Below are 27,414 nucleotides of genomic sequence, written 5' to 3' on the forward strand. Positions count from 1 at the left end.
CCTCCGCGCGCGGGATTCCCATTGCGCCCCCGTGCGGCCGGAGGGTGAAGAGCAGCGCCGCGCTCCCGGCCAGCGGGTGGCCAGCCGAGGGCTCCCTTGGCCCCTCCAAGTCAAGTGCAGCTTCGGAGCAAACCCACGGGACTTTGTGTGTGTCTTTTACGTGCCCAGCGCTCTGCTAGGTGCTTTGAGAGATTCCAAAATGTATAAAACTCAGACTTTGCTCTGAGAGAAGAATATGTAATCTAGTTGGGGGGAAAATAGCTATGGTCCCAAATGGCAAGAAGTGGTTGTTATTTCAAAACTTTGCTTTTTAGAAACTAGAAACACATTTCGCATCTCAGCAGTGTGAGGTTAGGCTCCCAAGCCACCCCCACTGTAGCCTATTCATTATAATAATCACATGCCTTGGAAACACCAAGATAGCCCTGAGTTCAAGTATTTAATCCAGGGCACATGCTACGTGTTAAATGATGGGTGTGGAGTTCTGGGACCATACTTGCCTAGTTTGTGCCACGTGGTCTCTATAGAGATTTGCAATGAACTTCCACTTCCAGCGATACAGTAGATATGAAACGCCTCCCCTGAGAGCTACACTCTTATATTTACATGACTGGGCCCCTCTTGGCATGCAAGGCTCAGGTGAGACCTTCCCTCTTCAGAGAGCCATTCCCTGCCCACCCTTTCTACACCCCAACATCTTCCTCCATCCCAAATATCAGTCTAGTTACCCACTTTGAAAATTTTGTCATAGCATTTATCACGATCTGAAATCTCATTTCTTTCATTTGTTTATATGGTAATTATGTGTCTCTTGCACTAAAATGTCCCTCCACAGTACCTCCATCTCTTGCACACATAAGCGGCCATTAATACTTTTGGATGATTGGAAGGCAAATCAACGAGTAAAGCTAGGAAAAGTCTCCTCCAAGAGAAGGCGTGATGTTCAGGGCAACCAGATTGCCAGGAGATTGATCGAATCATTGGTATTTCTAAAGAACGGGCCAGGCGGAGGAAACTAGTTACCACAGGGTTCTGTCTGTCCAGGGTCTGACCTACTCTCTCTGACCAACAAAAACTTCCCACAGATATGGAAAATAATGTATCAAGATTGCGGAGACAGATATATCAGGACATAGGATAGTGAGGTGGTTAAATGGTTCGGTTATGGAACTCACACGCTCTGTTCCATTTGTACATTCACCAGGCCACCTTCCGCTGATGCAGGTCCCCCCATAGCTCCTGGGAGTCAGGCTCATGCGAATGTGCAGCCCACCCCTGGAAATTATTAAACGAAACTCCGGTTTATTCATCAGCCCTCTTGAGAGTCAGCATGATTCAGCATCCCTGACTGTGAGCCTGGGACTCTGGAAGAATATGTGTATCAGATTTCCAGTGTGCAGGGGAGGCCGCACCAGGCACCGCTTTGCATTGTCACAGGTTTTTGGAGACGGTAGCACAGAGAGTTAGAAAGTGGGGCCAAGGAGGGAGACCACCTGGGTCCCTCGCCCACTTGCTCGATGCAGACCTTGGGCAAGTCATCAACTTCTTGGCACCTCCCATTCCTCATTATTAGTGGTGGACCACAGCACGCATCTCACAGAGTGTTTGTGCAGACTAAATGAGCTAGTTCAATGTCAAGCGCTTAGAACAGTGCCTGTCGTAGCAAAAGCTCAAGATGCGCTCACGATGGTCATTATTCTTCCCGTCCTGGTTCCTTCACTCACTAAGTGGTGTGGTGCCAGCTCACTCTGCTGGTGTGTCCCCCCATCTGGGACTGTGAGCACCATCTCCAAGGGGCGTTGGTGGGATTAAAAGAAATGACATCGTGTAAGGGAAATGCACATGCAGCCGAATACCTTGGACAGAGCAAGCACTCAATAACAGGCAATTTCTCCTTCTGCCTTGTCTTTGCCTTGGTGAAGTTCTACCCTTGAACTGCAAGGAATTCGCTGAGATAAATGTCTCCTTGTTGTCTCTGAGAAGCCACTCGTTGGTCCTTTCCCAAAGACACTCAGATTTTGACACACACCTTTGAATAAACGTTTCTTTTTTTTGAGTTCAAGTGGCAGTGGCAAGATTTATTAAAGTGCAAGTATACTCTCGGATGGAGGGAGGGAGAGTAGGCGGGCCCAGAGAGCAACTGCCAAATAAACTTTTAAATGAGGTTCACAATTACTCCCATTGGAGGCAGTGGTACCAGAGGAGTCAGTACACTCTCAGTTCCTGTACCCTGGCATCTGTGTGATGATGGAAACATGCAGAGGCCCTGGCTGGGCAGCTCAGCTGGTTAGAGCATCCTCCCACTATGCCAAGGTTGCAGGTTCGATCCCCGGTCAGGGCACATACAAGAATCAACCAATGAATGCATCAATAAGTGGAACAACAGACTGATGTTTCTCTCTCTCCCTCTCTTGAAAAATCAACAAATTTTCAAAAACCTGCAGAGCTGAATATGACCTTAGATATTATCTCACCTACACCCTCATTTTTAGTGACAGAAAAGTATTCTTTTAACCACAGACAATAGTTTAAAAGGCTTTAAAATATTTGCCTTGGCCTTTAACTTTTCTATTGTGTGATTTATAGCATATGCATTAGCCTATATATGCCCATTTTTTATTCAAGCAAGCTCACAGGTCGCAGCTCTATCCCACTTAGTAGAGACGCTGTCTAGTCTGTTCCCTCTGCTATACTGCAAGTCTCCAGATGGCGGGGACCACACCCTTTGTGTACCTTCTGGGGGTGGGCACCCCGGGGAGCTTGCCAAACTAGGCGTGCAGGTCGGCGAGAACCCCAATGTGAACGCGCTTGGCTCCGGCCACACCCCCTGCGGTGCATATGTGTGTGGCCGACATCTGATAACTTTGTCGGCTTAGCACTTCTTTCCTCTGTGCCTGTCACCTTGTTCCCTTTGGGGGCCTCTCCAGTCCTGAGAGGACATGGGAGAAGTTCTTAGTAGCCGTGGCTGGGGGGCTGAATTGTTTGGAGCATTGGTCTGCACACCAGAAGGCTGAGGGTTCGATCCCTGGCTGGAGCCCATACAGGAGGCAACCGATCGATATTTCTCTCACATCAATGTTTCTCCCTCCCCCCACCCTCCCGCCTTCCTCTGTCTCTAAAAATCAATAAAAACATATCCTAGGGTGAAGATTAAAAAAGAAAAAAAGCTCTTAGCAGTGGATGCTTCTCAACAGGGGATCAGGCAGGAAAGCAATCGATGTTCCTCTCTCTCGCTCTCCCCCTCCTTCCTCTGTCTCTAAAAATCAATGAAAACATATCTTCGGGTGAGGATTTTTTTTTTTTTTTAAATGAAGAAGCAGCCGCTCTTAGCAGTGGATGCTTCTCAACAGGGGATCAGGCAGGAAAGAGTTTTACTCTTCATTGTGTCTCTCTTTTTTTAACCATCTGAGTTTTTACTGCATGCATTTTTTAAGTTAAAAGTTAATTTTAATGAACACATCAGAAGGAAAATAAAACTCCACCCCAACGCAGGCCCTCCAGAAAGCGGACTGCAGGGTCCACACTCCAGGTCCTTGCTGCCCAGAGAGGTCCCTTGGGTGGCACCACCTCTGATCAGTTCCGGAGCAGAGGTCACTCTGGGACTCTCCGGGGCAAGCGTGAGGCTGGTGTGAGTCCTAGTGCAGCTGAGGGGCGCTTGGGGCCCTGGGAACCACCAGACCAGGATGCAGGAACCAGGTACTAAATATTGGCCCTCTAACTCAGTCATTACACCTCTTTGGGAACCAGCTCCTTGAGGGCAAAATAAACACTTCAACTAGGTGCTCAAATGTTTCAAACCCATGTCTCAGTGATTTCTCCCCCCTCCCCTAGGTCTTTAGACTCTTAACAGCCAAAAACAGACCAAAAAAGAAAAAAAAGCTGTTGGTCATATTTTCCACGATTGAGATTACGAATTTGATTTTCTGCACGTGCCTTTGGAAAACGGGATACTGCCCCCTCCCCACCAGAACACACACTGGACTAGGTCCCTTCCACTCTAATAAAACTCCATTGAACTTGTCTATGTTTAATTTCTCAACTCGTTTTTGTAACATTTGCCTCCTTCAAAAAGAATGAAGGGGAAATATCCCGGGCTGTCGCATCCCAGTGCCGTGGAAGCTTTCTGCACGAAGCCACACGGCAGCCCCCTCAGCCTGGTGAACATGCAGTCTGCAATCTGGACACCTTTTATTTAATTTCAAGAATTCCCTTTGCATGGCAGAAAGGGGTCTGAGGAAAGCCAAGCTGCGAGGACGAGGGAGGAAGCGGAGCGCTCACAAACGTGGTGCCAGGCGCTGGCTGCCCACTGTGCTCCGGGCGGCGGCGGCGGGGGTGGGGGGAGAAGTGGGGTGGATTGGCGGAGCAGGAAAAGTCATTCTCGACACAAACGAGGGTCCTGGGGCATGCCACCCCAGCCCAGTGCCTGGCCATGCAAGACGCAGAAATGGAGACGGTGGCCCCTCAGGGCCACGAAGCATTGCACCAGCACAGGGGAGTCCTTGGGGCGCCTCCAGAGGCCCCGGAGTGGGGAGGGGGGCTGAGTCCATGTCCATGGGCAGTTAACAGATAGCACCGGTGGGGCGGCCCAGGGCAGGGCAGGGCAGAGACTGAGGCTCTGGGCCTCTAGCACCCACTTGCCCAGCCCTCCTGGGGGGCGACTCACTTCCGCGATGGCAGCCCCTGCAGGGCGAGCCTCGCCCTCGTCCCTTTGCCCTGGGGAAACTGGAATAAATCACCAGGGTGAGGTCTGACCCGGGGCGCCTGCGGCCTCCAGAGGGCCGGGCCACTGCTGTGCAGTGACAAGGCGTGCTGCACCATATTGAGGGGCTTGGAGGTGGCAGGCTGGGGGACGGGGCCCTGGGGCCCGAGAATGCCCACATAGGAGGAGCCTTTCAGAAGCGCAACCTGGGGCACGCTGCAGCCCACTGTGCCCCATGCCCAGGTGCCCCACGAGTGGTCCCAGGTTGCTTCTGATTATTTTTTGGTGGGTCAGGGGCAAGGGAGAGGAGAGAGACCGGGAGAGGCCAGGCCACGGAGGCCTGTCTCTCAAACAGCGGAGGTAGGCCGTGTGTGTGGTGGGGACCGGAGAGCTGGTCTCAGCTCCGCCCGCTCTTCTCGCGTGGTTCGGGCTAAACCATCCGACCTTGCATCTCCTCTCCTCAGTTGCCAAGTCAGGCAAACCCTCCCCCACCCACTGCAGAGGGATAGGCTAAGGGTGAAAATAGGTAACGGATAGAAAACACGTTTAAAAAAGTACAAAGCGCTATTGAAACGCGAGGCAGTGTTGTCGCCGTAGAGGTGGTATCCTTTCCTTAGCGCATCCCTCTGCGCGGTCACACCCTTGCTTCCTTCTGCCGCCTCTCACTCACTCTTCGGACCTGACTTCCTGACCTCAGGCTTCCGGGACTCCCTGGTTGCTTCCCCTGATCACCATGTGACCCAGTGGCCAAATGGGCACTGTAGGTGTCTGAGGGGGGTGCCCGAAGCCTCTCGTCACTGTCCCTCTGGCCCCTACCCTGCGGGAAGCCGCTCAGCCGGCCCTTTGGTCCACTCTGCGAGATGAGCTGGGCTGTCCATTCAGGCCGCACAGGTCTAGGGGACCCCCGCCCAACCACCGGGGACCCTGTTTAGAGTGCAATTCCTATTCCCGATTTCCAGCAGGTGGCGGGCGGAGGGAGGGAAGGCGCACTGGGAGCCACCCGCAGGATGGAGGGTCGTCAGGCCGCCCCCAGGCCCTCCGCACCCCTGCTCCTGCCACAGGGCCCTCCCTCCCCCAGCCCTGCCCTAGTCTCGCTCAGGCGGCGCCTGCAGGGGCCGCGGGGCCCCGAGACCCGGGCCACCGCTGTGCACGCGCAGGTGGTCCTTGAGCGACTCCTTGTAGCGGAAGCTCTTGCCGCACTCGCCGCACGTGTAGGGCCGCTCGCCCGTGTGGATGCGCTGGTGCTTGAGCAGGTTCTGCTTGCGGATGAAGCTCTTGCCGCACAGCGCGCACTGGAAGGGCCGCTCGCCAGTGTGCAGCCGCTGGTGGTTCTGCAGGTGCTCCTTGCGGCTGTAGGTCTTCTCGCACTCGGAGCACTTGTAGGGCCGCTCGCCGCGGTGCGTCATCTGGTGCCGGATGAGGCCCGAGTGGCAATTGAAGCTCTTCTCGCACTCGGCGCACTCGTACGGCCGCTCCTTGGTGTGGCTGCGGTGGTGGATGATGAGGCTCTTGCGCACGCCGAAGCACTTGCCGCACTCGGGGCAGGAGTAGGGCTTGCTGCGCGCGCCGTGCAGGAGGCCCCGCCGCAGCCCGCCCCCCGGACAGCAGCTGCCGCAACCCCCGCCTCCCTCCGGGCCCCCGCCTGCGCCCCCGCCGCCAGCCTGCGCCCCGCCAGCCGCGCCCCGCTCCCCGGCCAGGGCCGCCGGGAAGCCCTCGTCCAGCAGCCCCGCCGCGCCCCGGCTAGGGGGGCCGCCCGTGCTCTCGGCCGCCGGGGCTGGGGGCAGGCTCGGCGGAGCGGGCTGCGGTGGCGGGGCCGGGGCCGGGTTCTTCACCAGCAACAGGTTGTCACCTAGGGAGGAAGAGACAGGAGAAATGACACTCCGACAGGGCTCTCCCCGGGACCCCGTCCCTGCGAGGTGCCCAGGTCCTTCACTAATTTTCTCAGTGGTTTCGGGCGAGTCACAGGCAATTTGGGCCTCAGTTTCCCTAAAAAAAATGAGGGGATTAAACAAGGCGAAGGGTCATTTTCCATATGCCTCTAGGGCTCCCTGACCTGCCCCAAGCCACCTGTTGGAGAATGGGGAGCTCACAGGTAGGACAGGAAAAACATCCAGAATGCTGAGGGCAGAGTGGGGGAGGAGGGCGCTACCTGGAAGTCACCTTCCAAGGCAGAATTGCCTGGAAATAATACAACAGACTTAATTGTATTCTGATGCTCAGGGCCAATTTATCTAAGGAATCTCTCATCTGGAGGGAATTTGCCAGAACTTATTCCAGGTGAAAAGCTTGCCTGGAGGCCAGCAGAAGTAGGCTCAGGGAGCTGGGACCACACCCACCCTCCCACCTGTGGCCCTCCTTCCACTGGGCAAGCCGCCTCCTCATGTGTACAGCAGCGCCACCCTCAGCTGGGCCGGCAAGAGCCCCACCCCGAGGCCTGACCCCATCTGGACCCTGGCGCATGGGACTGGGGCTCAATAACAACCCCCCAACGCCCCCCCAACCCCCCCCCCCCCCCCGCCGGCAGCAGAATGGCTGCCCAGTGGGCCTCCCCAGGCCTGTTCCTGCTCCTCTAACGGTGTCTTTTTCCTTGCACTCCCTCCACCCCCCGCCCCGCTCCCAGGCCCAGCCCAGGTCTCCAAGTTTCCTGTCCTCCAGTCCCTGGGGGCTCAACGGGGCACAAAGTCCCAGCTCTGAGAGTGGGATCAGCGACCTTAGGCTCAGGACGCCCACCGAGGAGCTGCCCATTTGCTACTCTATTTAGGAGTCTTCTCATCCCTCTGCCTCCCACCACCTCCCCAAACCCCAGCTGGCCATCCTTCCCCCTGGAGGACCCCTCCCCCACTGAGGGGCAGCCCATGGAAGAAAAATAGAGAAGGTGAAGCTTGTACTCTGTCCCCCACCTCTTGTGGGCACCCCTTTCTCTCCTCTGCCCAGGACTCATCTGCTCCGTGGAGGCTACTTCTCGGGCCACATCTGCCACACTGCCACCCACCCCCATGCTGGTCAGTGTCTGACTGAGCCCTGTTCCCCTTCTATGTCACCGCTAAACATCTTGGCCCTGCCTGCCCCTCTCCAGCCCATCACAACTGACCAGCAAGGAGCCGTCCACACCGGACCCTGGCCAGGGCATAGGGGACGCAATACTCAGGCCTCTGTCTGGAACGCCCAGGACACTGCCTCCCGTCCTGGGCACAGCCCTGGCCTCGCTGCTCCCTCTCCCCGTCTGCCCTCTCACTCTTCCACAGGGCCTCTCCCCCAGAGGACCCCGAAAAAATACTTCCACTCAAGCCTCCATCTCAGGGGCGGTCTCCCTGAAAGCCGACCCAAAGCAGTCCAAATGCAGACGTGGTGTGAGCGCTGGTCCACTTCTGTCTCCCCCAGTTGTCCCTTCCAGATCCAGCTTAGCTCTGAGGTCAGCACCACAGCTACTCACGGTGATGCCCTCACCCTCTGCCCTCTGTTCTACCTGCCTGGGGAACCCCCACGCTGCGACTGTTGGTCTCACGGAGGGTGGGATGCGTGCATGTGGGTTTGAAATGGCCTTTCAGATCAGAAATGACCCACGCCCTCAGCTCTGACGTGGGTTTTAAACTCTTGGAGGGTGTCAGGGTTATGGATTCAACACTCAGGTCAACCAGAAGACACTAAGTCTGCTGTTTTGAGGGTGATGGTACTATTTGGCAAGGAATGCTAGGCTGATGCTGGGAGTGTTAAATATGCATGAACATATGCCTAAGGTCACTGGCCAATAGGCTTCGAAAAACACCCCACAGACCCAAGCTGGGTGAGACGTTCAGTAAGAAACCTGTTTGGGGGGAAAATCCTCTCTTTCCACTGGGGCTTTGGGGTCCTCACCAGTGACCCTGGGGTGTCAGCCCAGGGCTGGCTCCAGCCAGCACTTTCTAGGTGTGAGCCGTTGGCCCCTTCTCAGGCTGCACCAGCTCAGCTCTGTCCCAGCCCACTCTCCTCTCCCCGCTGTGATGGGCTGAATTGCACCTCCCCCTCCCCACCCAGTGATAAGGAAATCTGAGCCCCAGGACCTCAGAATTCGACCTTATTTGGACATAGGGTTCTTGCGAATGGAATTAGTTAAGATGAGATCACACTGGTGTAGGGTGGCCCCTGATCCCATATGACCATGTCCTCATAAGACAATGGCCTAGTGAAGACAGAGACACCATGTGAAGATGGAGGACTGAGGTGACACACCTGCAAGCCAAGGAACCCCAAAGATTGCCCACAAACACCAGAAGCTGGGAAGAGGCAAGGAGGGGTTTCCTGTGGCTTTCAGGGAGGGCACGGCCCTGCCGGCCGCTGGCCTCCAGACTCCCGGCCTGGCCTCCCGACCTGTGAGGCCATACATTTTCCTTCTTTCAAGCCACCCAGTGTGGGGGGCTTTGCGAAGACAGCTCTAGGAAACGTCCACACAGGCCTTCCTCCCCTAGGGACGGGGGAGCTCTGCAGTACAGACCATGGGAAAGCTGCCACAACAGAACATCGCCCTACTGGGGGTAGCCTCAGGGAGCAGCCACCCCTCTGGACAGACACTCAGAGGCCCCGGGGCCACTACACGCAGCACTCACTGGGGCCAGAGTCCAATCCGAGCTCTCCTTCCATTGAGTCACGCGGGCCCCACGGGTACGGCTGCTCCTCCTGCTTGATCCATGACAAGATGTCATGTGCTGAGATCAGAGACTCTGTTTGTGGAAAGAAGGCATCTTAGAACCTGTTCATTCCCTCTGGGCATCCCATCAACGGTTCGAAAACCATCCCGTGCACAGGCTGCTGCCCCGGCTCGTGGAGCACGTGGAGGTTCTAGTACCTGTGTTTCATTTACTGGCGGCCCTCCCCGCCTCATACCTTCACAAATGGGGTCTCACTTGTGCTCGCTACATTGCCAGGTGGTTGGGGAGAAGGAGGCTGGTCCCAAAGTGTGTGTGGTGGCAGAGCCAGGATTAGAACACAGGTCTCCTGACTAGATCCACTGCGCCCCAGGGCAGCCAGAGGGCAGCCTGGTCTGGGACGGCCCACAGGCCCGAGGGATGAGAGATGGGACTTAAAAATCAGCGCTGGCGGAAGCAGGGAGCACAGGGCAGTAGGAGAGCTGCTCCTCAACAGGAAGCTGGCTTTCCCTGCTGCCCTGGAGCCTCTCAACCTCCCCGTTGTAAAGTGGCCAAGCTGACGGTCTAAAGGAATGCTAGCCTTCATATCAGATCGCCCCTTCCTGGGATGGGGTGTGGGATCAGACTTTGGGGTGACGGCTACCGAATGAGATGACACTGGAGTCCTCCAGGCCTGCGAGCCATGTGAACACACACGCACACACACACGTGCCCTGGGTGGGTGGAGCATCCCCCTTAGGTTTTGATGTTTCCATTTATGCCTGGACCCTCCCCAGAAGTCTTCCCAGGAGACATCTAACTCGTGTTCTTCATGCAGATAAATTCCAGAAAATGTAAATTTACATTTACAGAAATCTATGCAACTTTCAAAAGTCTTTTTGGTTATATTTATTATTTAAAAATAGGTGCTGAAGTAATTTTAGTGTTATTACATTGGTGCATCAATTATCGATTAATAACTCCGTTAGAAAACCCTCCTCTACTTTATTAAGTTATATTCTGAAATCTGTATGGAGTTGCTGACTGAGGAACACCTACTCGATTCCCTCAGCCCTCACTGACCTTTGACCCAAAGTGACCCGATCTGGATCTGCTGGCAGTCACAGAAGTCAGCAGAGAGGCTGCCTGTTGGCCCGGTATGCCGGGGCTCCCTGCTCACCTGAATTGGGGTCCGTCGGGATATCTCTCTCGGCCAGGTCCTGCTGGTCCCACACACACGGGTGCTCCTCCTGCTTGATCCGGGACAGGAGGTCCTGGGCGGAGGCTGGCGAGTCTGCACGGGGTGGGGGGGGGGGGGAATGACACACCAGCAAAGGTGTCAGGGGACACGAAAATGCCCGCAAGTCTGAGCTTTGAGTAAATCTCTCACTTTGTGCAGTTATGTCTTTCCCCTTCAAATTGGGCGTAATTAACTTATGCTCATTAATTAAAGGGTTAAGTCAGCATGGCCTCAAATAATGGAGCTGCAAATAAGTGGCATGACAGTGACTTCAAGAAAGAGTCCTTCTGTGCTCTGGGAACTTAACTCCTTAGAGGAGGTTCACGATGGAGCACTGAGTAGTGAGTAGTGAGTACTGAGAACCAAGTACTGAGCACTGAGCACCCCCATGGAAACAGGTATTCCATTCCTCACGTGGGAGTTTCCTAGGAAAATGACACCTTCCAGGAAGCCTTTTTTTTTTTTTAAATTTATTTTTAAAGAGAAGGGAAGGGAGGGAGAGACACCGATAGGTTGCCTCTCAAATGCACACTGAACCCGCAACCCAGACATATGCCCTGACCAGGAATCGAACCAGTGAGCCCTTGTTTTGTGGGACCATGCCCAACCAACCAAGCCACACCAGTCAGGGCAGGAAGACTTTCATTGTAACCATTTTCATGGGATTTTTCTAAGACATATTCTACATCTTTCTTCTGCAGAGGCCATCAAACCTCATTTGCCCTCTATGGCCCTCTCGACCCTGAAATATCTCTTTGAGACAGTAAAACCGCAATGCCCTGGAGGACTGGGTGAGGGGGGCTTTCCTCCCTCAGCCGCTGCCTCACCTACTTGGCTCTGACTAAGGCGGACAAGGTTGCTGGAGCCCTAACTTGTGGATAAGTAAAGAGCTACCGTATGTGAACCTATCTGCTGATGGCGAATTTGGAGCGTCCACTTGACTGGGCCACAGCACCCAGGCATTTGGCCACACAATATTCTAGAGGTGGCAGTGAAGGTATTTTTTAACGATGACATTCACACTGACCTCAGTAGACTCTAAGTAAAGCGGACGACCCTCTAAAATGAGGTGGGCCTCATCCAATCAATTGAAGGCCTTAAAGAAAACGCTGCCCCCTCCCGTCCGCTCCGGAGGAAGAGGCACTTCTGCCAGCAGACGGGGTCTCCAGCCTGCTGGCCTACTCTGCAGATTCTGGACGTGCTAGGCTCCACAGTCACAGAAGCCAATGCCTTCAAATCGTCAATAGATCAATCAATTGATCAATTGATCTGTCTCTCTACACACATGCATGCACACCCTGCCGATTCTTCGGAGAATGCCAATAGGCATCTGCTCTGACAGTTCTCGGCCAAGGCGGGCAAGCTCAGTGCCATGTTGGAGGGGCTCTCCCGGCTACCAGACTGCGGCTGAGCCAGGCCGGAGGCCGCGACCGTGATGGTGAACGCTCTTCCTGGTCAGGAGAAGGCCTTAGGGACTGGGACAGCCCCCCACCCACAGCGCCTCATAAAGTGCTGCCCTGGTACTGCCCGTCAAAAGGAAGAGTTAAAAACTGGTATTACAAAACACAGAGAGAACCGAACAAACTAAGCCCAGATGTGCTGGCAAATCGCCATGCTGTGTGCCACATCTGCACGCCGTGGGGAAACACTGTCCCCGTGCCGGTCCTGGGGTCCTGGACCCACGGCTCTTCCAGCTCAGCACCCCCCTCCCCACCCCCAGTCTCATGCACATGGCAGACAACGCTAGGAGCTGCAGACCCTGCGGAACCTTTCCTCTCCCTCCCTGGCTGGGGCAGCACGCTCACCAGTAATGGGCTCCGCGGGGGCGGCTCTCTCCTCCAGGCCCCGCTGACTCCGGGCACACAGGGCTTCCTCCCGCTTCACCTGAGAGGATGAGTCCTGGGCGGGCACCAGGGGCTCTGCTCCTGGGGACATAGCATCACATCATTGGGTGTCTTTTTCCTGAATGACTGCCACCATCTGAGTCAGTGGCTGAGGCTGCCTTCCTCATTGAAAGCACGGAGTTTTCATCCCTCACGGTGCCCGTAGGACAGGGACCCTGTGCCCGTTTTACGGATGGGACGAGGAGACAGAGCCAGAGAGGTCAAATGACTTGTCAGCAGGGCCAGGGGCAGAGTTCAAACCAGGACCACATCTGCCAATTCCTCCTCTAGTCTCTCTCCTGCTGCCCGAGCCGTCTCCTGCCAGTGCTGGCACATCACACCACAGCACCTGGATGCTCCTGGGGGCGGGAGCAGGGCTGATTACCCTTGCCAGAAAGGAGCACCAGGGCCTCGGGTTCCTGTGGGTGACTATGGGGGACCCCAACCAGCAGAAGGCCCTGCGAGCGGAGAAGCAATCAACATTCAGGATAAAGGGGTGGGCCAAGCCACAAAAGGTGGTGTGAAAGGCCAGGAGAGAGTTCCAGAAACAGCCCCACATGGGGTTGGATGCTAATTAGAACTAGTCTGACCTCTGGGTAGGAGTCATCTGTCCCAGTTTGTCACCCCAGTGAGAAAGGGGGCCAGACAGAACACAGACATACACACTCACGCAGATACATGCACACCCACACCCACACCCACATATAATTAGCAAGGAGTTAGAATGGACAAAGAGAGACACGCCACCCCCCCATAAGCATGCACAGCACAAATCCTGACACATAAACAGTGACGTTTCCCGTGCGTAGCCCCTGACAGGTGATGAGAGGGCGTTTTCTCCTGATGCTGTGCTGTGGTGTGATGTGCCAGCCTGGGCAGGAGACAGCTCGGGCAGCAGGAGAGACTAGAGGAGGAATCGGCAGACGTGGTCCTGGTTTGAACTCTGTCCCTGGCCCTGCTGACAAGTCACTTGACCTCTCTGGCTGTCTCCTCGTCCCGTCCGTAAAACGGGCACAGGGGCCCTGTCCTACGGGCACCGTGAGGGATGAAAACTCCGTGCTTTCAATGAGGAAGGTGGCCTCAGCCGCTGACTCAGACGGTGACAGGTTCCAGGTATTTTCCCCGGAAGCATCTTTGCCACGAACGTCTCTGCCACCAGTATTTTCACTGGACAACAAACAGGCCACAAGCGGTCTCAGCCATAAGAGGTTAACGATAACAGAAAATAAAAGGATGTAATTAAAAAGGATGTAATAAAACATGAAAAATTAATAATAAAACTAAAAAGACTTTACAGAAATAAGAATACACTGTTTTTGAAGTCTTCCATTCAGAGCACTAACGTGGGATTTTTTTGCTTTTTGATTCATCTTCTTGTTCAACACTACACTGATTTCTTTTTGCTACAATTTGTCCCTCAGTAAAGAGAGGTTCCCTGTTTCCAATGAAAGATCAATAATTAATGCTCCTGAAGGCTGTTGTGAATTAGTGGCCGTCTTTCAGATTTGTACAGCTTGGTAACCTTTTGGGGCTGATGGGTGGGCGGGATGACCACCCACCGATGGGTCTGCAGAAAGTTTCTAGGGACTGCTTCCCTGGGCCCTGACTTTACATGTAGTTTTTATCATCAGGTCTTTGAAGACCACCATGCTTATTTGTCACTGTAGAGACCACTATGAGGGCCAAGATTTATATAATAACATGAGCACTGAGCAGGTGGCTCAGTTGGTTAGAGCATCATCCCGATACGCCAAGGTTGACGGTTTGATCCCTAGGCAGGGCACATACAAGAATCAAGCAATGAATGCATAACTCAGTGGAACAACACATCAATGCTTCTTTCCCTCTCGCAAATCAATAAACACAAATGAAAACTGCGAGAACCTTGTCACTGCAGAAACGAAACCAACGACCAGTTATTTGGTCTTTCACGGTGAAATTGCCTAGGGCCAATCGTATGGCAACATGTATGTGGCAGAAATGCTTGCGGCAAAAAAATGGGGACAGACAGATGACCATTACGATAAGGCAGAGGATACAGTTCGAGCACCAGATTTCAAACTGGGTTCTGTTCCAGCACTGCTCAGGCTGGAGAGACCTCGTGGGCCCAGCCGGGACTGGCTGCCTGGCCCGCGCCACCCCAGAGAAAGTCAAGCAGGTGCGATGCTTTAGGAGCTGGGTTCCCTCAGGCCCGAAGATTCCTTCTCGAGTGAGGGGAAGGGCCGGAGGGGCAGGTAAGTCTGCCTGTGACGTGGGGCTCTCTGTGAGAACGGGGTGACAATCCTGGAGGTGACACTCATGCAGTCTCCCCTTCCGCCCTCCCCCGGCACTGCTCCCAGGTCTCGGGCCTCCCACTGCAGGTCGCCGTCAGGCCTGGGATGCCAAGAGTCTGCCCGGTCCCCAGGTCTCTCCCCAGCAGACCTGGGTGTCCAGAGCTGCCCGGCTCTACCCCGGTGCCGGGGTGGGCTTTCAGGCCCTGAAGTGTCTTCCTGGGAGTGACTGCCCAGTTTCAACAGTGGCAGAACTGGCCCCACAAGTAACTCAAGAGAAGCCCCTATTGAACTGAGGCAAGGGCAATGGGGCTTCTCTGCCGCCCTGCCCGGACCGGGGGTCTTTTTGGTTGCCATCACCTGTGTCGGGGTCCATCAGGATTTCTCTCTCTTCTGGGTCACGCTGCTCCCACACGCAAGGCTCTTCCCTGGGCTCAGCCTGGGACGGGGCCTCTGGCTTGGACCCTGGACCCTCCGAATCTGGAACAAGTTGGAAGGAAGGAAGGACCGAGTGAAGTTGACCATGGGGTCACAATCCGGGGTGATAGCAGAACGCTCCCCTCCCCCACACCCCCATCCCCACCTCTAGTCGAATGTCCCTCTGGGTGGTAGTCATGATGTGAGCAGGTAATTCCTTATGAGGAACCTGAAAACGAGTCTGCAGACTCCCCAATTCCTGGCGTGGAAACAGCCGGCCTCGGACAGCCAACAGCTGGCCGACTGCGGCTTCCCGAGGCTGCTGGGATGTAGCGTGTGGTGAGGTGCAAACAATGCTAATTGTGTTCCAAACCAGCGGTGGGTTTAATTCTACAGTCACAGGCCCTGTCCTGGCTTTTTAATTTTCATCCTGTTAGGACCCATTCTACCTTCCTAGCATTAGAGTTTCTTGAGTTTCTTCTGTTTCTTGAGTTTCCACACACAGGAAACAGCCCGCCCAGGTGGGGGGAAGGAGGGCTGAAAGCATGCGGGGGGACCCACCCCCCAGGACTGTTGGGCACAGAGGCGGGAAGGTGACCTCACCCAGGGACATGAGGGTCTTGTAGTTCTCCTTCACAAGGTTGTTGTAAAGCTCCTTCTGCCACTCGTCCAGGTTCTTCCACTCGTCCTCGGAGAAGTAAACAGCGATGTCGACAAAAGTCACCGGAACCTGAGCCAATGAGATTTTTAGTGTGACACCTCCCCGCCTCCCCTTCTCAGACTTCGGGGCCCACTGGACCCGGAGCCCAGCCTTCGCTCTCCCGGGCCCCCCACCCTCCTGGCCCAGCCCGGTCCATTTCAGGGTGTCAGTCACTCTATTCCTGAACTCCTCATGCTTCCTTTTTTTTTTTTTTTTTTCTTTAAAGCATTTACTGCACCCTTTGTAATTTCACTTCCAGGTGACGGGCCCCTAGTAGAGCTGGAGCCAGAGTGCTGCTTTTGGTGCTCGGGGTGACCGGGGTGTGGCAGCTTCTGAGTGGCTCTCGGTGAGCCAAGCACAGCACCACCCTGTCATGAAGCCTGTATTTCTGGTCAGGTCACCTCTAGGAATGCAGTGGCATTTCTGTCTCTACCCAGGTCAAATCTAAAGGCATGCACTGAAGCTCCGTGACCTCCGCCTGCTGGCTCGGCGCTGTGTCCCAAGCATCTGGAAGCATATGGTTTGAAGTCGAGATATTTGTGGAATGTGCTGAGTTGAGGTTGCCAATACTAGGAAGTTCCGCTGTAGCCTGAGTCATCCGCCGTCTCACGTCCATCCGTCCCTCGTTATTCAAAGTGGTCTCATCTGTTATTTAAGCTGTATTTCCATATGCCAAGGATGCTTCTCTGTCACTCACCAGCACGGCCTCACCTGGGACCCAATCGTTCAAAACGGTTTCACTTCCACGACTTTCGTAACAGAACTTCCCTCCTCCGGCCACAGCGCCTTGCCTCCCACCCCTTTCACATCCCCAGTGGGCCGGCCTTCCACCCTCACTCTGAAACTGGCCCCTCAATTGTCTCCCAGGCCCTCATCCTCGTCCTTCATCTACCCACCCATCCAGGCCACAGGTGGCCCACTGGGCACCTGTGTGCACATGAGAAAGAGACAGCCCTCCAGGTGTCAGGCCCACTGGTGCACAGCTTGGCCGGTGGGCAACACGCTTCCCTAAACTGGAAAGCTCAGCCCTTGCGCCAGGCGCTCACAGCCCCGAGGGCGCCCTGCACAGGCTCAAGGTGCACAGCTGTGTGCTGGGAAGAGCTCGCCAGCCGTCTTTGGAAACAGACTCCCTGGACCCGCCAACAGACCTGGGTGAATCCCCAACCAGGGAAAACTATTACAGACCACTTTGTTCATTGTCCTTGCCTGCGGCTAGATAAAAGTCACAAAGTTCTGCAGGTAACACCCATCGTACATTTATATCACTTGTCTCAAGGCTGCTCTGGTAGCCTCTCGCTGATCTGGACCTCTCCTGGTCATCTTCCCTGGGAGTCTTCTTTCAAACCCTTCCCCCACCTTCCCCTATCTGTCCTTGATCCCGGGGAGCTGTTGGCAAGCTCCCTTCCTTGCCGAGCCAACCCCCTTGCTATGCCCTTCATTTATCCTCCTCCCCCGCCCAGGGAACTCTGCCCAAACAACCTTTCAGTTTCTCCTTCTCCTCGGGCTTTCCCCTCAGCGCCCTCCAACCCCAACTCTGCTGCCTCAAGCAACGCTTCTTTCTCTCTTCACCTAGAACATCTCCATGTACCTTTTGACCCCTTCCAGTGATTCTAAGAGCACCCACTCTCTGGACCACACCCCGGAAGGCCATCGGTGGTCTCATGTTGTTAACCCTCACCCTCTCTGACCTCTTTGAAAGGTCACACCACCTTTGTGGAATTTTTCTCCTGTTTGGTGTCTGCAGCGATGCTGCCTCCTGCGTGTACAGCTCACGTCTGCTTTATGGCTTCCTTTTCCTCCGCCGAGGACCGAGGTCTTCCCGTTTCTGCACTCTTCCCTTTGCAGACGGCACTCTTCAACTTGCCTTGCGCCCTTCCAAGTTCACATTTCGACAGCCTTCCGAGTGGCTCCATTTTATCATCTTTTAAGTACTTCAAACTAAACGTGCCCCAAATCAAGTTCATTATCTTTTCCGACATCCCCACTCCTCTGCCTCACTTCACCATTTCCGTGGACGATCAACGTTCTGGAATCATACTCTCACAGCTGGAAGTAGACATCACTTTTGTAAACTCCAGCGTGCCAGGTTACAGTGGCAGTCTGAGACGTGGCCCAAGCCTACAGCCTCCCTGGATAGATAAAACCACCCCCAAACTATCTGTAAACCCATGAACAGACACAGCAGCAGCAAGAGGCACAGAGGCTCTGAGAGCCCACAGCCTCCGTGGATCTGACGAAGAGGACGTGGCCAGCGTGGCCAGGAGCCCACAGGGAATTACAGCTATTGCCAGTGACATGAACGTACGTTCTCATGGTGCTTTATGGTTGCCGGGGTTTAAAATACGTCCACAGATTCGTTGGACAGTTTCTTTAAAAGCAGAGCCTACTGCTCTCCCCCTTGAGTGTGGGCAGGATTTAGTAACTTGCTTCTAAGAAACGAAGAAGTGATGAGGTACAGCCTCTGAGACTAGGCCTCAGACACACGTTAGCTTCCGTGCTGGTCTCTCCTTGATTCACGTACACGGGGAGAAGCCAGTTGCCACGTCGGGAGGGTGCCCAAGCAGCGCTGTGGGAGGCCCACATGGGGAGGAACTCGGGCTTCCTGCCCATAGCCGAGCGAGCCTCACTGGAGGCAGACACCCCCCACCACCTCAGCTGGGCCTGCAGGTGACTGGACCCCCACTCGACAGCTTGACTGCCACCTAATGAGACTCTGAGCCAGAGATGCTCAGCTAAGCTGCTCCTGAATTCCCAACCCACAGACGGTGCACAATGATAAAGAACTACTTTTTCAGGCTGCTCCAGCTGGGGGTGACTTGTTACGCAGCAATAGGTAACTAATGCATAGTGTGGTCCCATCAGCAAAGTCAACGCATCCTCACAACCCCACGCACTAAGCATATCATCACCTCGTTTTCCAGATGAGAACACTGAAGCTCAGAGAGACCAGCTGGGAATCTCCTAGATTATTATTTCCTTACACTTGACTTCCTTCAAAGGAGAAACTCGGGCAGCTCAGCAAGAGCAAAAAAACATACTTGACCAGTACATGCAAAGCCAAGATCCAAACCCAGTCCACCGGTTCCAGGCCCTACACCCGGTCCATCACTCTGAGGGCACCTCTCGACTCCAGGGCCCTAACACCTGGACCAACACACAGCAGGGCCACGGGAGAACAGAGCACCGAGGTGAACGCGCAGCCCAGACAGGAGAAAGGGCCGCGTGTGGAGACACCAGCTGTGTGGGTCAAGCCCTGGAAAAGCCATGCTGGGAGCCGGGTATTGTGGGCCACGGCGGCAGGGCCTGTTTTGGGGAGGAACCAGGTCACTATTCCAGCTCGGTTCTGTGCGGCACCATCAAGCCCCTGACCAAACAACTCCTAAGGTGGAGTCACTGGGCGCTGCCTCTGCAGAGAGAGACATGGACCACCCGGTTCCGGCACAGTGTGTGAGTTCCCACACGGCTACTTCTTCATTCCGACCAGCACCCGGGTCCTGTTATAGGCACGGAGACGCAGCAGTGAGCCAAGCAGAATTCACATTGTGGTCACAGAAAACCAACCGAGGGGACCAAAACAGAAGTGAATATTTAAGATGCCCGATGGCGTAAGTGCTTGGAGAACAGCAGAGCGGGGACAGAAAGGAGTGTGCGAGGCTGGGGGCTGCAGCTCTCTCCTGGCCACAGAAGGGTGCGCTGGTCAAATGACAACTGAACAGACCTTGGTGGAAGCCATGGGGAGGGAAGGAACTTTCCGGTGGAGGGAAGTTCCTGGGGGAGGGACGGGCAGGGTGATGGCAGGACAGCAGAAGGCCACTGGGCCAGGGAGGAGTGGCCAAAGGGGCAGAGAAGAGATTTGGCCCAAAGGGTGGTCGGAGACGGCCATTGGCAAAGCGGGGGCCTAACACTGAATTGGGGGTGGGAGGGAGCCACAGGAGGGTTTTAAGCACAGGGGTAATATGATTGTTGATATTTTAAAAGGCTCCCTCTGGCCGCTCTGCTGAGAATAGAGCACATGGGGTGGGGGACGAGGACAGGGACCAGGAGAGCCGGCAGAAGGCACCACAATAACCAGGTGAGAGGTGAGGGCAGTGGGAGTGGTGGAGGCAGCAGCAATGACTGGACTATGGATGTTATTTTGAAGAAAAATCAACGGTGTTTACTAAATATTGGAAGTAGGTGTGAGGAAGAGGAAGGCGTGTGACCCTAAGACTCTGGCCTGAGCAAACAGAAGGACGGCGTGTCTTTGCCAGACACGAAGGCCACCCTGAGCAGGACGGGTGTCAGGCACGGGATGTCAGACCCTGAGCAGGTGTCAGGCCATGTTAAATCTAAGACACTTACTGACACCCGGAGGGAGAGGCTGAATGCGAATCTGGCATTCATGGAAGTGTGGGCAAGACAGAGAGAGAGGGAGGAAAAGATGGCCTTCGGGAGCTGAGGGCACATGGACTCAGTTGACACCCCTGAGACCAGACCAAGTTGTGAGGGAGGGAGCAGGGAAAACGAGCTGAAGGTCAGATGGAGCACTGCCCACTCCAAGCACAGGAAGTTGGGAAGAGGAGGGGGAACCAGCAAAGAAGAGAGACAGGGCAGCTAGTGAGGTAGGAAAAGAACCCAGAGAGGTGGCCTGGAAGCCACAGGACAGGTGTCTCAGGGAGGGTGTGGTCACCTCCATGAAACATTGCTGACAAGGCCACCAGCTTTAATGCCATGGATGTCATTAGGGCTCTGGAAAGACCAGGAAGGTGGAGAGGTGGCCTGACGGGGGATGGGGGCCAAGGAGCATGCTCCAATGGCCAGCTTTCGGGAACACGGAGGATAGAGGAATGTGGCAAATGAGACCCCGGAGGAGGCAGCTGTGGACTCCAGACAGTGAGGAACATGACCGGAAGGATGGCCCAGTTTCTCCCACAGATAAACTGCAAAGAAAAAGGAAGAGATGGAGGAGAAACCTACAGATTAAAAACAAAAACACAAACAAAAAAAACTTGGGAGGCAAAGCAATCACAGTGGATAGACCACCTTAGGTTCTGATTCGAATGAACAAATAGGAAAAAAATTACTTTTGAAAGAACTGGACAGAACCAAGATGGCGGCGTAGGTAGACACACTGCGCCTCCTCGCACAACCAGAACTGACAGAAAATCGAACTGCAAGGAAGTCTGACACCAAGGAAATAAAAAGTAAACATTCATCCAGACCGGTAGGAGGGGCGGAGACGGGCACCGGGGTGGAGAGGACTCACGTGGCTGTGGCAGGACCGAGACTGGCGGAGTGTGGGACGAACGGGGCAGGCAGTCTGACCACTAGCAGACCCTGTGGCCACACATTTGCACAGATAAACCGAGAGGGCCGGACTCAGAGTGGCGGAGAGTGGGGCAGGCAGAGCGGCGGGTAGCACCCCACGGCCCCACATTTGCGCACAGATAAACCGGACAAACAGCGGGGAGCGAAGCAGACTGCGCAACCCAGGGCTCCAGCTTGGGGAAATAAAGCCTCAAACCTCTGACTGAAAACGCCCGTGGGGGTTGGGGCGGCAGCAGGAGAGACTCCCAGCCTCACAGGAGAGGTCGTTGGAGAGACCCACAGGGGCCTAGACCGTGCACAAGCCCACCCACTCAGAAGCCAGCACCAGAGGGGCCCAGTTTGATTGTGGGTAGCAGAGTGAAAGATTGAGATCCGGTGGAGAGTAAAGTGGGCAACATTGCTCCCTCTCGGCCCCTCCCCCATGTACAGCGTAACAGCACAGTGACCAGCATTACCCCGCTCGGGGGAACACCTAAGCCTCCGCCCCTTTAAGTACCAGACCCGCCAAGACAAAAAAAAAAAAAAAAAAGGCCCAAGTGACAGAACACTTCAAAGCTCCAGAAAAAATACAACTAAGAGAGGAAGAGCTAGCCAACCTATCGGATGCACAATTCAAAACACTGGTTATCAAGACACTCACAGAATTGGTTGAATCTGTTCGAAAACCAGATGAAAAAATGAAGCCTATGCTAAGAGAAACAAAGGAAAATGTACAAGGAACCAATAGTGATGCAAAGGAAACTGGGACTCAAAACAACGGTGTGGACCAAAAGGAAGAAAGAAACATCCAACCAGAAAAGAATGAAGAAACCAGAATTCGGAAAAATGAGGAGAGGCTTAGGAACCTCCAGGACATCTTGAAACGTTCCAACATCCGAATGATAGGGGTGCCAGAAGGAGAAGAGGAAGAATAAAAAATTGAAAACTTATTTGAACAAATAATGAAGGAGAACTTCCCCAGTCTGGCAAAGGAAATAGACTTCCAGGAAGTCCAGGAAGCTCAGAGAGTCCCAAAGAAGGTGGACCCAAGGAGGAACACACCAAGGCACATCATAATTACATTACCCAAGATTAAACGCAAGGACCTACATCCAAGATTACTGTATCCAGCAAAGCTATCATTTAGAATGGAAGGGAAGATAAAGTGCTTCTCAGAGAAGGTCAAGTTAAAGAAGTTCATCATCACCAAGCCCTTATTATATGAAATGTTAAAGGGAGTTACCTAAGAAAGAGAAGATAAAAAATAGGAACAGTAAAAACGACAGCAAACTCACAGTTATTAACGACCACACCTAAAACAAAAACAAGAGCAAACGAAGTAGCATAAATGATAGGTGGAAATAGACAGGGGGAGGGTAAGAATAGTGTAGGAAATGTAGAAGCCAAAGAACTTATAAGTATGACCCATGGACATGAACTATAGGAGGGGAATTTGGGAGGGAGGGGGTGCGCTGGATGGAGTGGAGTGAGGGGGTGGAAATGGGACAACTGTAATAGCATAATCAATAAATACATTAAAAAATAATTTTAAAAAAGAGGAAGAACTGGAAATGTGAACACCGACTGGATATTTGAGGAGGTTAGGCTTTTGCTATGGTGGTAATAATACTGAGATTATTATCTTTAAAAAGAGCCTTTACCTCTTAGAGCCACATACTGAAATACCTGCACACGAGACTGGCATCTGAGATTCGCCACGGGCAGGGGTTTAGAGGAAGCAAGACCGGCCGAGAGCTGACCGCTGCTGCACCTGGCTGGTGGGCTCAGGGGGGTTCATTCTGTCTACTTTGGTGGATGTGTGAATTTTCTATAACAGAAAGATTAAAAAGGGAGGGAGAGGAAGTGGGGAAGCAAGAATTGAAGGCACACAAATGAGCCACTGAGCGCTGCTCTAAAGGAGCAGAGACCCGAGGCACTAGCTGTAAGGAGATGGAGGTGCTGGGGGGCTTTTTCTATTGCACAGCCGGCCGGTCCCACAGACAGGGAATTGCTGATGATGCCGAGGAGAAGGGGGACATGCTGCAGTGACGTCCTGGAGTAAGTGTCAGGGGGACAGTGAGCCCACGGGAACAGGACAGGCAGAGTGCACGAGGCAGGCGGATGCATGTATGCCGTGGGTGCACGTGGACATCGCCTGCGAGTGACTGTTTTCTCACTCTACTAGAAAGCAGGGTCATGGACCAAGACCACGGTGTTCCTGAACGGAGGTGGGGGGTGGGTACGGCGAGTGGAATAGGAACCGGAGTGCGAATTCTGAACAGAGAGCAGGGATACCTCAGGGCGGGGAGGGGGGGGAACGGGGCAGTGGGGTGCCAGGAGTCGTCATGACTTTCAAGGGATTCCAGCCACAGCCAAGCACACACAAAGATAACCAATGACAAATGGTCCCAAGGCCAAGTGGAAAACCCACACACGACACCCAGACATCCATGGAGGTAAAGGCTCAAAGACAGAAATAGGCAGATTCTGTGGGGACCAGGTGGATGCCAGCTCAGGGAGGGAGAACGTTCCAGACCTGATATGAGAGAGAAACATCAATCAGTTGCCTCTCATAGGCATCTCGATCAGGGACTGAACCTGCAACCCAGGCACGTGCCCTGACCGGGAATTGAACTGGCGACCTTTTGCTCCGCGGGACGATGCTCCAACCAACTGAGCCACACTGGTCAGGGCTAAGAAGACATTAAGTTAAACAAAAGGGAGCCAGAGAAGTTTGTGAGGAAGACTGACAAAATAAAATCAAGGCTTTGTTCACCTGTGTTGGTCCCCACCTCCATCCCTGCCCCTGGCGACCACCACATACCTTGGGGACCTCCCCCTTGCTGCCCGGGGGCAGCCGCAGGACCCAGAAGTTCCTGTTCCTCAGCAGGTTCTCCATGTTCTCCAGGCGCCTCTGCAGCAGCCCGTACTCCTGCAGCAGCGTCCCCAGCACGGCCCACTTGCTCTCCATGTGGTTCCCAAACTCCACAGCTGTCTTCTCGCAGTCGGCCAGCTTCTTCTCGGCTGTCCCCGTCCGTCCCTCCAGATTCAGCAGCTGGCTGGCCTGGGCATCCACCTTCCTCTCCACCGCTTGAATGGCGGCCACCACAGTCCAGAGTGAGATCTCCGCCGTGGGCAGCTGGGGCTCTCTCATCACGCGGTCAGGGAAGACAGGCGCCCTGTCTGGGAAGGGCGGGAACTGAAAAGGCATTGGTCGCCGGGCATCCATGTCCCATTCTTGAGCCTGGGGGCACAGGGAGAAAGTGACAGCCTGGGATGAGACCCTGTGTCAGCGGGGACGGTGGCCTAAAAGCACAACTAATTAAATGCCACAGATCCTCTTTCTTCTGCCAAGTCCCTGCCTTGCATGCTAGGGTGTGCACAAAAGTCCCGAGGGATAGCTCGAGCAGCCACCCAACCTTCCCATTTCCAGTCAGGCTGGTCTCACTAGTTCACCCACCTTGACCCTTGGCCTAAAATGCCACACATGACCTTCTTTGCATAGAGCAACTACTTTCCTCAAGGGCAAGACTTCGTGATGAACTCTTCAGAGTGGCCTAGTGTTTTCTGTTTCAAAGTAAGAATGTCCATGGAAGTCACCCAGCCCCAATCTTCCCAGCAAACTCTAAGCAGCTGAAGGCACTAATGGTTACGTCTGCATTAAACAGGATAGAACAGAGGCCCGGAGGAGTGGCTGCCCGTTCTCCAGCCCCTCCCTTCACTGCCGCCCGGAGCAGCTCACGGTGCTGCTGCAGGTCACCAGAAACACAGTTTCGGTCCGTGCTGCTGACCCCTTCCCAGCAGGGCGGCACCAAGGGGGACACCAGGGAGCCCAAGCGAGAGAGCAGATGAGCAGCTGTTTTCCCATATATAACTACTGTATTTCCAAAGTGAAAATAGGGTTTGCCAAAAAATGTATTTAGGGAAGGAGGGGACATCCCTAAATGGAAAAGAAGACCTCTCGGCTCCCTCTCTGTCTCTTAGGGAGGGGTACCCCATGGCCTGGAGCATCCCCCTACCCTCCCAGCTCTAGGCCCTCACCTTGGTAGGCAAGGCCCCATGGGTGCAGGTAGAGAGCGGAGCCCTATGACCAAGTGAGAGTGGTGACCATTCACTGGTGACCTGGGACCTGCCCCACACCATACCAGCACCCAGGGCTTACTGGCCAATGGCAGGTGTAATGACACCTCTCCTTGCCACCAGGGACAGGAGGAGGTGTCCTTGTCTGTTGTCCCTGTGGCTGCAGAAGAGGCCCTCAGGCTGGGCAAAGCAGAGACCTGCGGCTTAGAGGTGACCTGGGCAGGCTTGGGACAGGCATGCCCAAATGCCCTCTCTGACTGGGAGCAGCTGTGACAGCCACAGATGAACACCCCACCGCTTCCAGGGAGTCACTGACGTGGGCGAAAGAGGACAGGGGCTCCGGGCCTTTAGACCTTGCTAAGTAAGAGGCGACAGTATTTCCATCAAAGCTATGCACGTGGGCTTATTTAGGCTTCTCTCCTGTCTGGCCCACAGAAGGCGACAAGAGCTGAGAGGGGAAGTTGAGGAAGTCACCAGGCCCAGCTAACTTTTCTGAGGTTTGCAGATCTAAAGCTGAACCATCAGACACACTCCTGGCGAAGACCAGGTCATCAGCAGGGCGCTCTGGGGGTCCGGCCCCGGGGCCTGCTCCCAATGGCTCCTAGGGCCTCTCTCAGGATCGCGGCCTTGGAACACAATTCCGGAGCACCGGCTGCCAGGTGCCCCTGCACCCTGAGGTCCTCGTGAAGCTTTAGGAAATGACGGTGCCTACTCGCAACCCCAGAGCCTCTGATTTAACTGGTCTGGGATGAGGCTTAGGCGGCGGGAGTCTTCAGAGTTGCTCGGGTGATTAGAATGTGCAGCCAAGTTTGCCAACCACAGGAGAGAAGGCAAAGTCACCTCTCAGTGGCCCCGGCACACCCGGTGCAAGGGAAAGTGAATTACTCGTCACGCTTGGTGAAAGATGGAAATACATTTAACACCGCTTTCGTCAGAGTGGCTACGGTGTAAACCTGCGGAGGCGGCCCGGGTACTGCCAGCAAGCCTCCTTCCCAGCAGAGGGGAGTCCAGGCCGGGGTGGAGACGCGGTTACGGCTCCACCGAGTCCCGGGAACCACGCGTTCCAGGCCGCTCGCCCCCCGCGGGGCCTCTGCTAGGCACCGGCACTGGGCCCGGCCGGCCCGCGGCCTCGGGGGCCTGCGGTTGGGCGGCGCGCGGGCCCCGCCGGCCAGGGCACCGGGGATCAGGGCCGGGCCTGCTTCACGGCCCACGGCGCCCGCCTGCCAGGCGAGCCCGCCCGTGCCCTGACCCGCCCGGGGCCTCCGCTTCCGCGCCCGAACGCCCAGGGCCCGCGGTGCCCGCAGCCCCGCAGCCCCGCCCCCACGGCCAGGCGGCGCGGCCATGGCGTTGGGCTGGGGCTGCACCCACCTGCATGGGCGGCATTCCCTCGGCCATTTCCCCGCGCAGCGCCGGCTCCTGGTGGCAGACCTCCTCCGGGGGCAGAGCCTGGGCCCAGCTCCAGCTCCCGCTGTCCAACCCCAGGCCCTGAATGCCCAGCTGCTGAGGCTGCGGCCGTGTTGACACAAACTGCATCCTGGGAGTGCTGTTCCCCGCTCGGGCCGGCCAGGGAGAAGAAGAACGGTTTCCAGGCGCCTTCCCCCTCGCCGGGGCCGGACAGCTCCATCTACAGCCCGTAGGAGCAAACAGTCCCCTTTGGAGGCGCTCCCCGCCCCTCCGCAGCCAGCGCGCCAGCCAATGGCTTCCGAGCTCTTGCCCGCCTGCGGGACCGACGGGGCCACTCCCTGGCCAGGGCCACCGCCACCCCAAAGTGGCCCTGGGCGGGTATGCTCGTTAGTGCCCTTCAGTGTGAGATGACCTGCCCTAACGTCCCAAACAAGGCAGCGTACTGATTTCTGCCAGTTCTGCAAATGTATTGGGCATCCCAAGGAAAATGGTGTCTGACCCTTTTGAAAATTTTGCAAGAACAATTGTGTCTCCGGACTCTTTCTTTGGTCTGTCCCCTTCCCTCATGCCTTTGCAGGCTTCACCTCCTCACTCTCCCTCTTCCCAATTCATATTCACCTGCACCAGGCCCAGGCCTGTGCCTTGGTCTGGATGAAGGGGAAGTGGTCTGGGCTAATGTGTCAGAAGAGGACCAGCTTCTTCCTCCCAGCACAGGCGCACTGCATTTTCACAGCAGTCTTTTCCAAACCTTTAAATGTATGTAGGTCAGCGTCACTTTGAAACGGCAGGCCATGGCTGAGTAGGGGAATGGAGAATACAGGCAGAAAGGAAATT

At 55.0% G+C, this 27,414-nt stretch overlaps 1 protein-coding gene across 2 annotated transcripts; it reads right to left on the reverse strand.

Moving 5' to 3' along the window:
- Positions 1-4,171: 4,171 nt before the first annotated feature.
- Positions 4,172-26,830, reverse strand: ZNF282 (zinc finger protein 282). 2 transcript variants are annotated; one of them, XM_053926401.2, is made up of 8 exons: positions 26,545-26,830; positions 23,921-24,340; positions 15,714-15,840; positions 15,054-15,173; positions 12,346-12,459; positions 10,481-10,594; positions 9,283-9,396; positions 4,172-6,548 (listed from the first exon to the last, which is right to left on the reverse strand). In XM_053926401.2, exons 1-8 carry the CDS (start codon positions 26,707-26,709, stop codon positions 5,785-5,787), a joined length of 1,938 nt encoding a protein of 645 aa, XP_053782376.1. In that variant the 5' UTR covers positions 26,710-26,830; the 3' UTR covers positions 4,172-5,784. The 2 variants fall into 2 exon arrangements, with proteins under 2 accessions (XP_053782376.1, XP_053782375.1); XM_053926400.2 differs by having other exon boundaries at positions 12,346-12,465; positions 26,545-26,828.
- Between the last annotated feature and the right edge of the window lie 584 nt (positions 26,831-27,414).

This window comes from Desmodus rotundus, chromosome 6, assembly GCF_022682495.2.
Source record: "Desmodus rotundus isolate HL8 chromosome 6, HLdesRot8A.1, whole genome shotgun sequence".
NCBI classification, from domain to species: domain Eukaryota; kingdom Metazoa; phylum Chordata; class Mammalia; order Chiroptera; family Phyllostomidae; genus Desmodus; species Desmodus rotundus.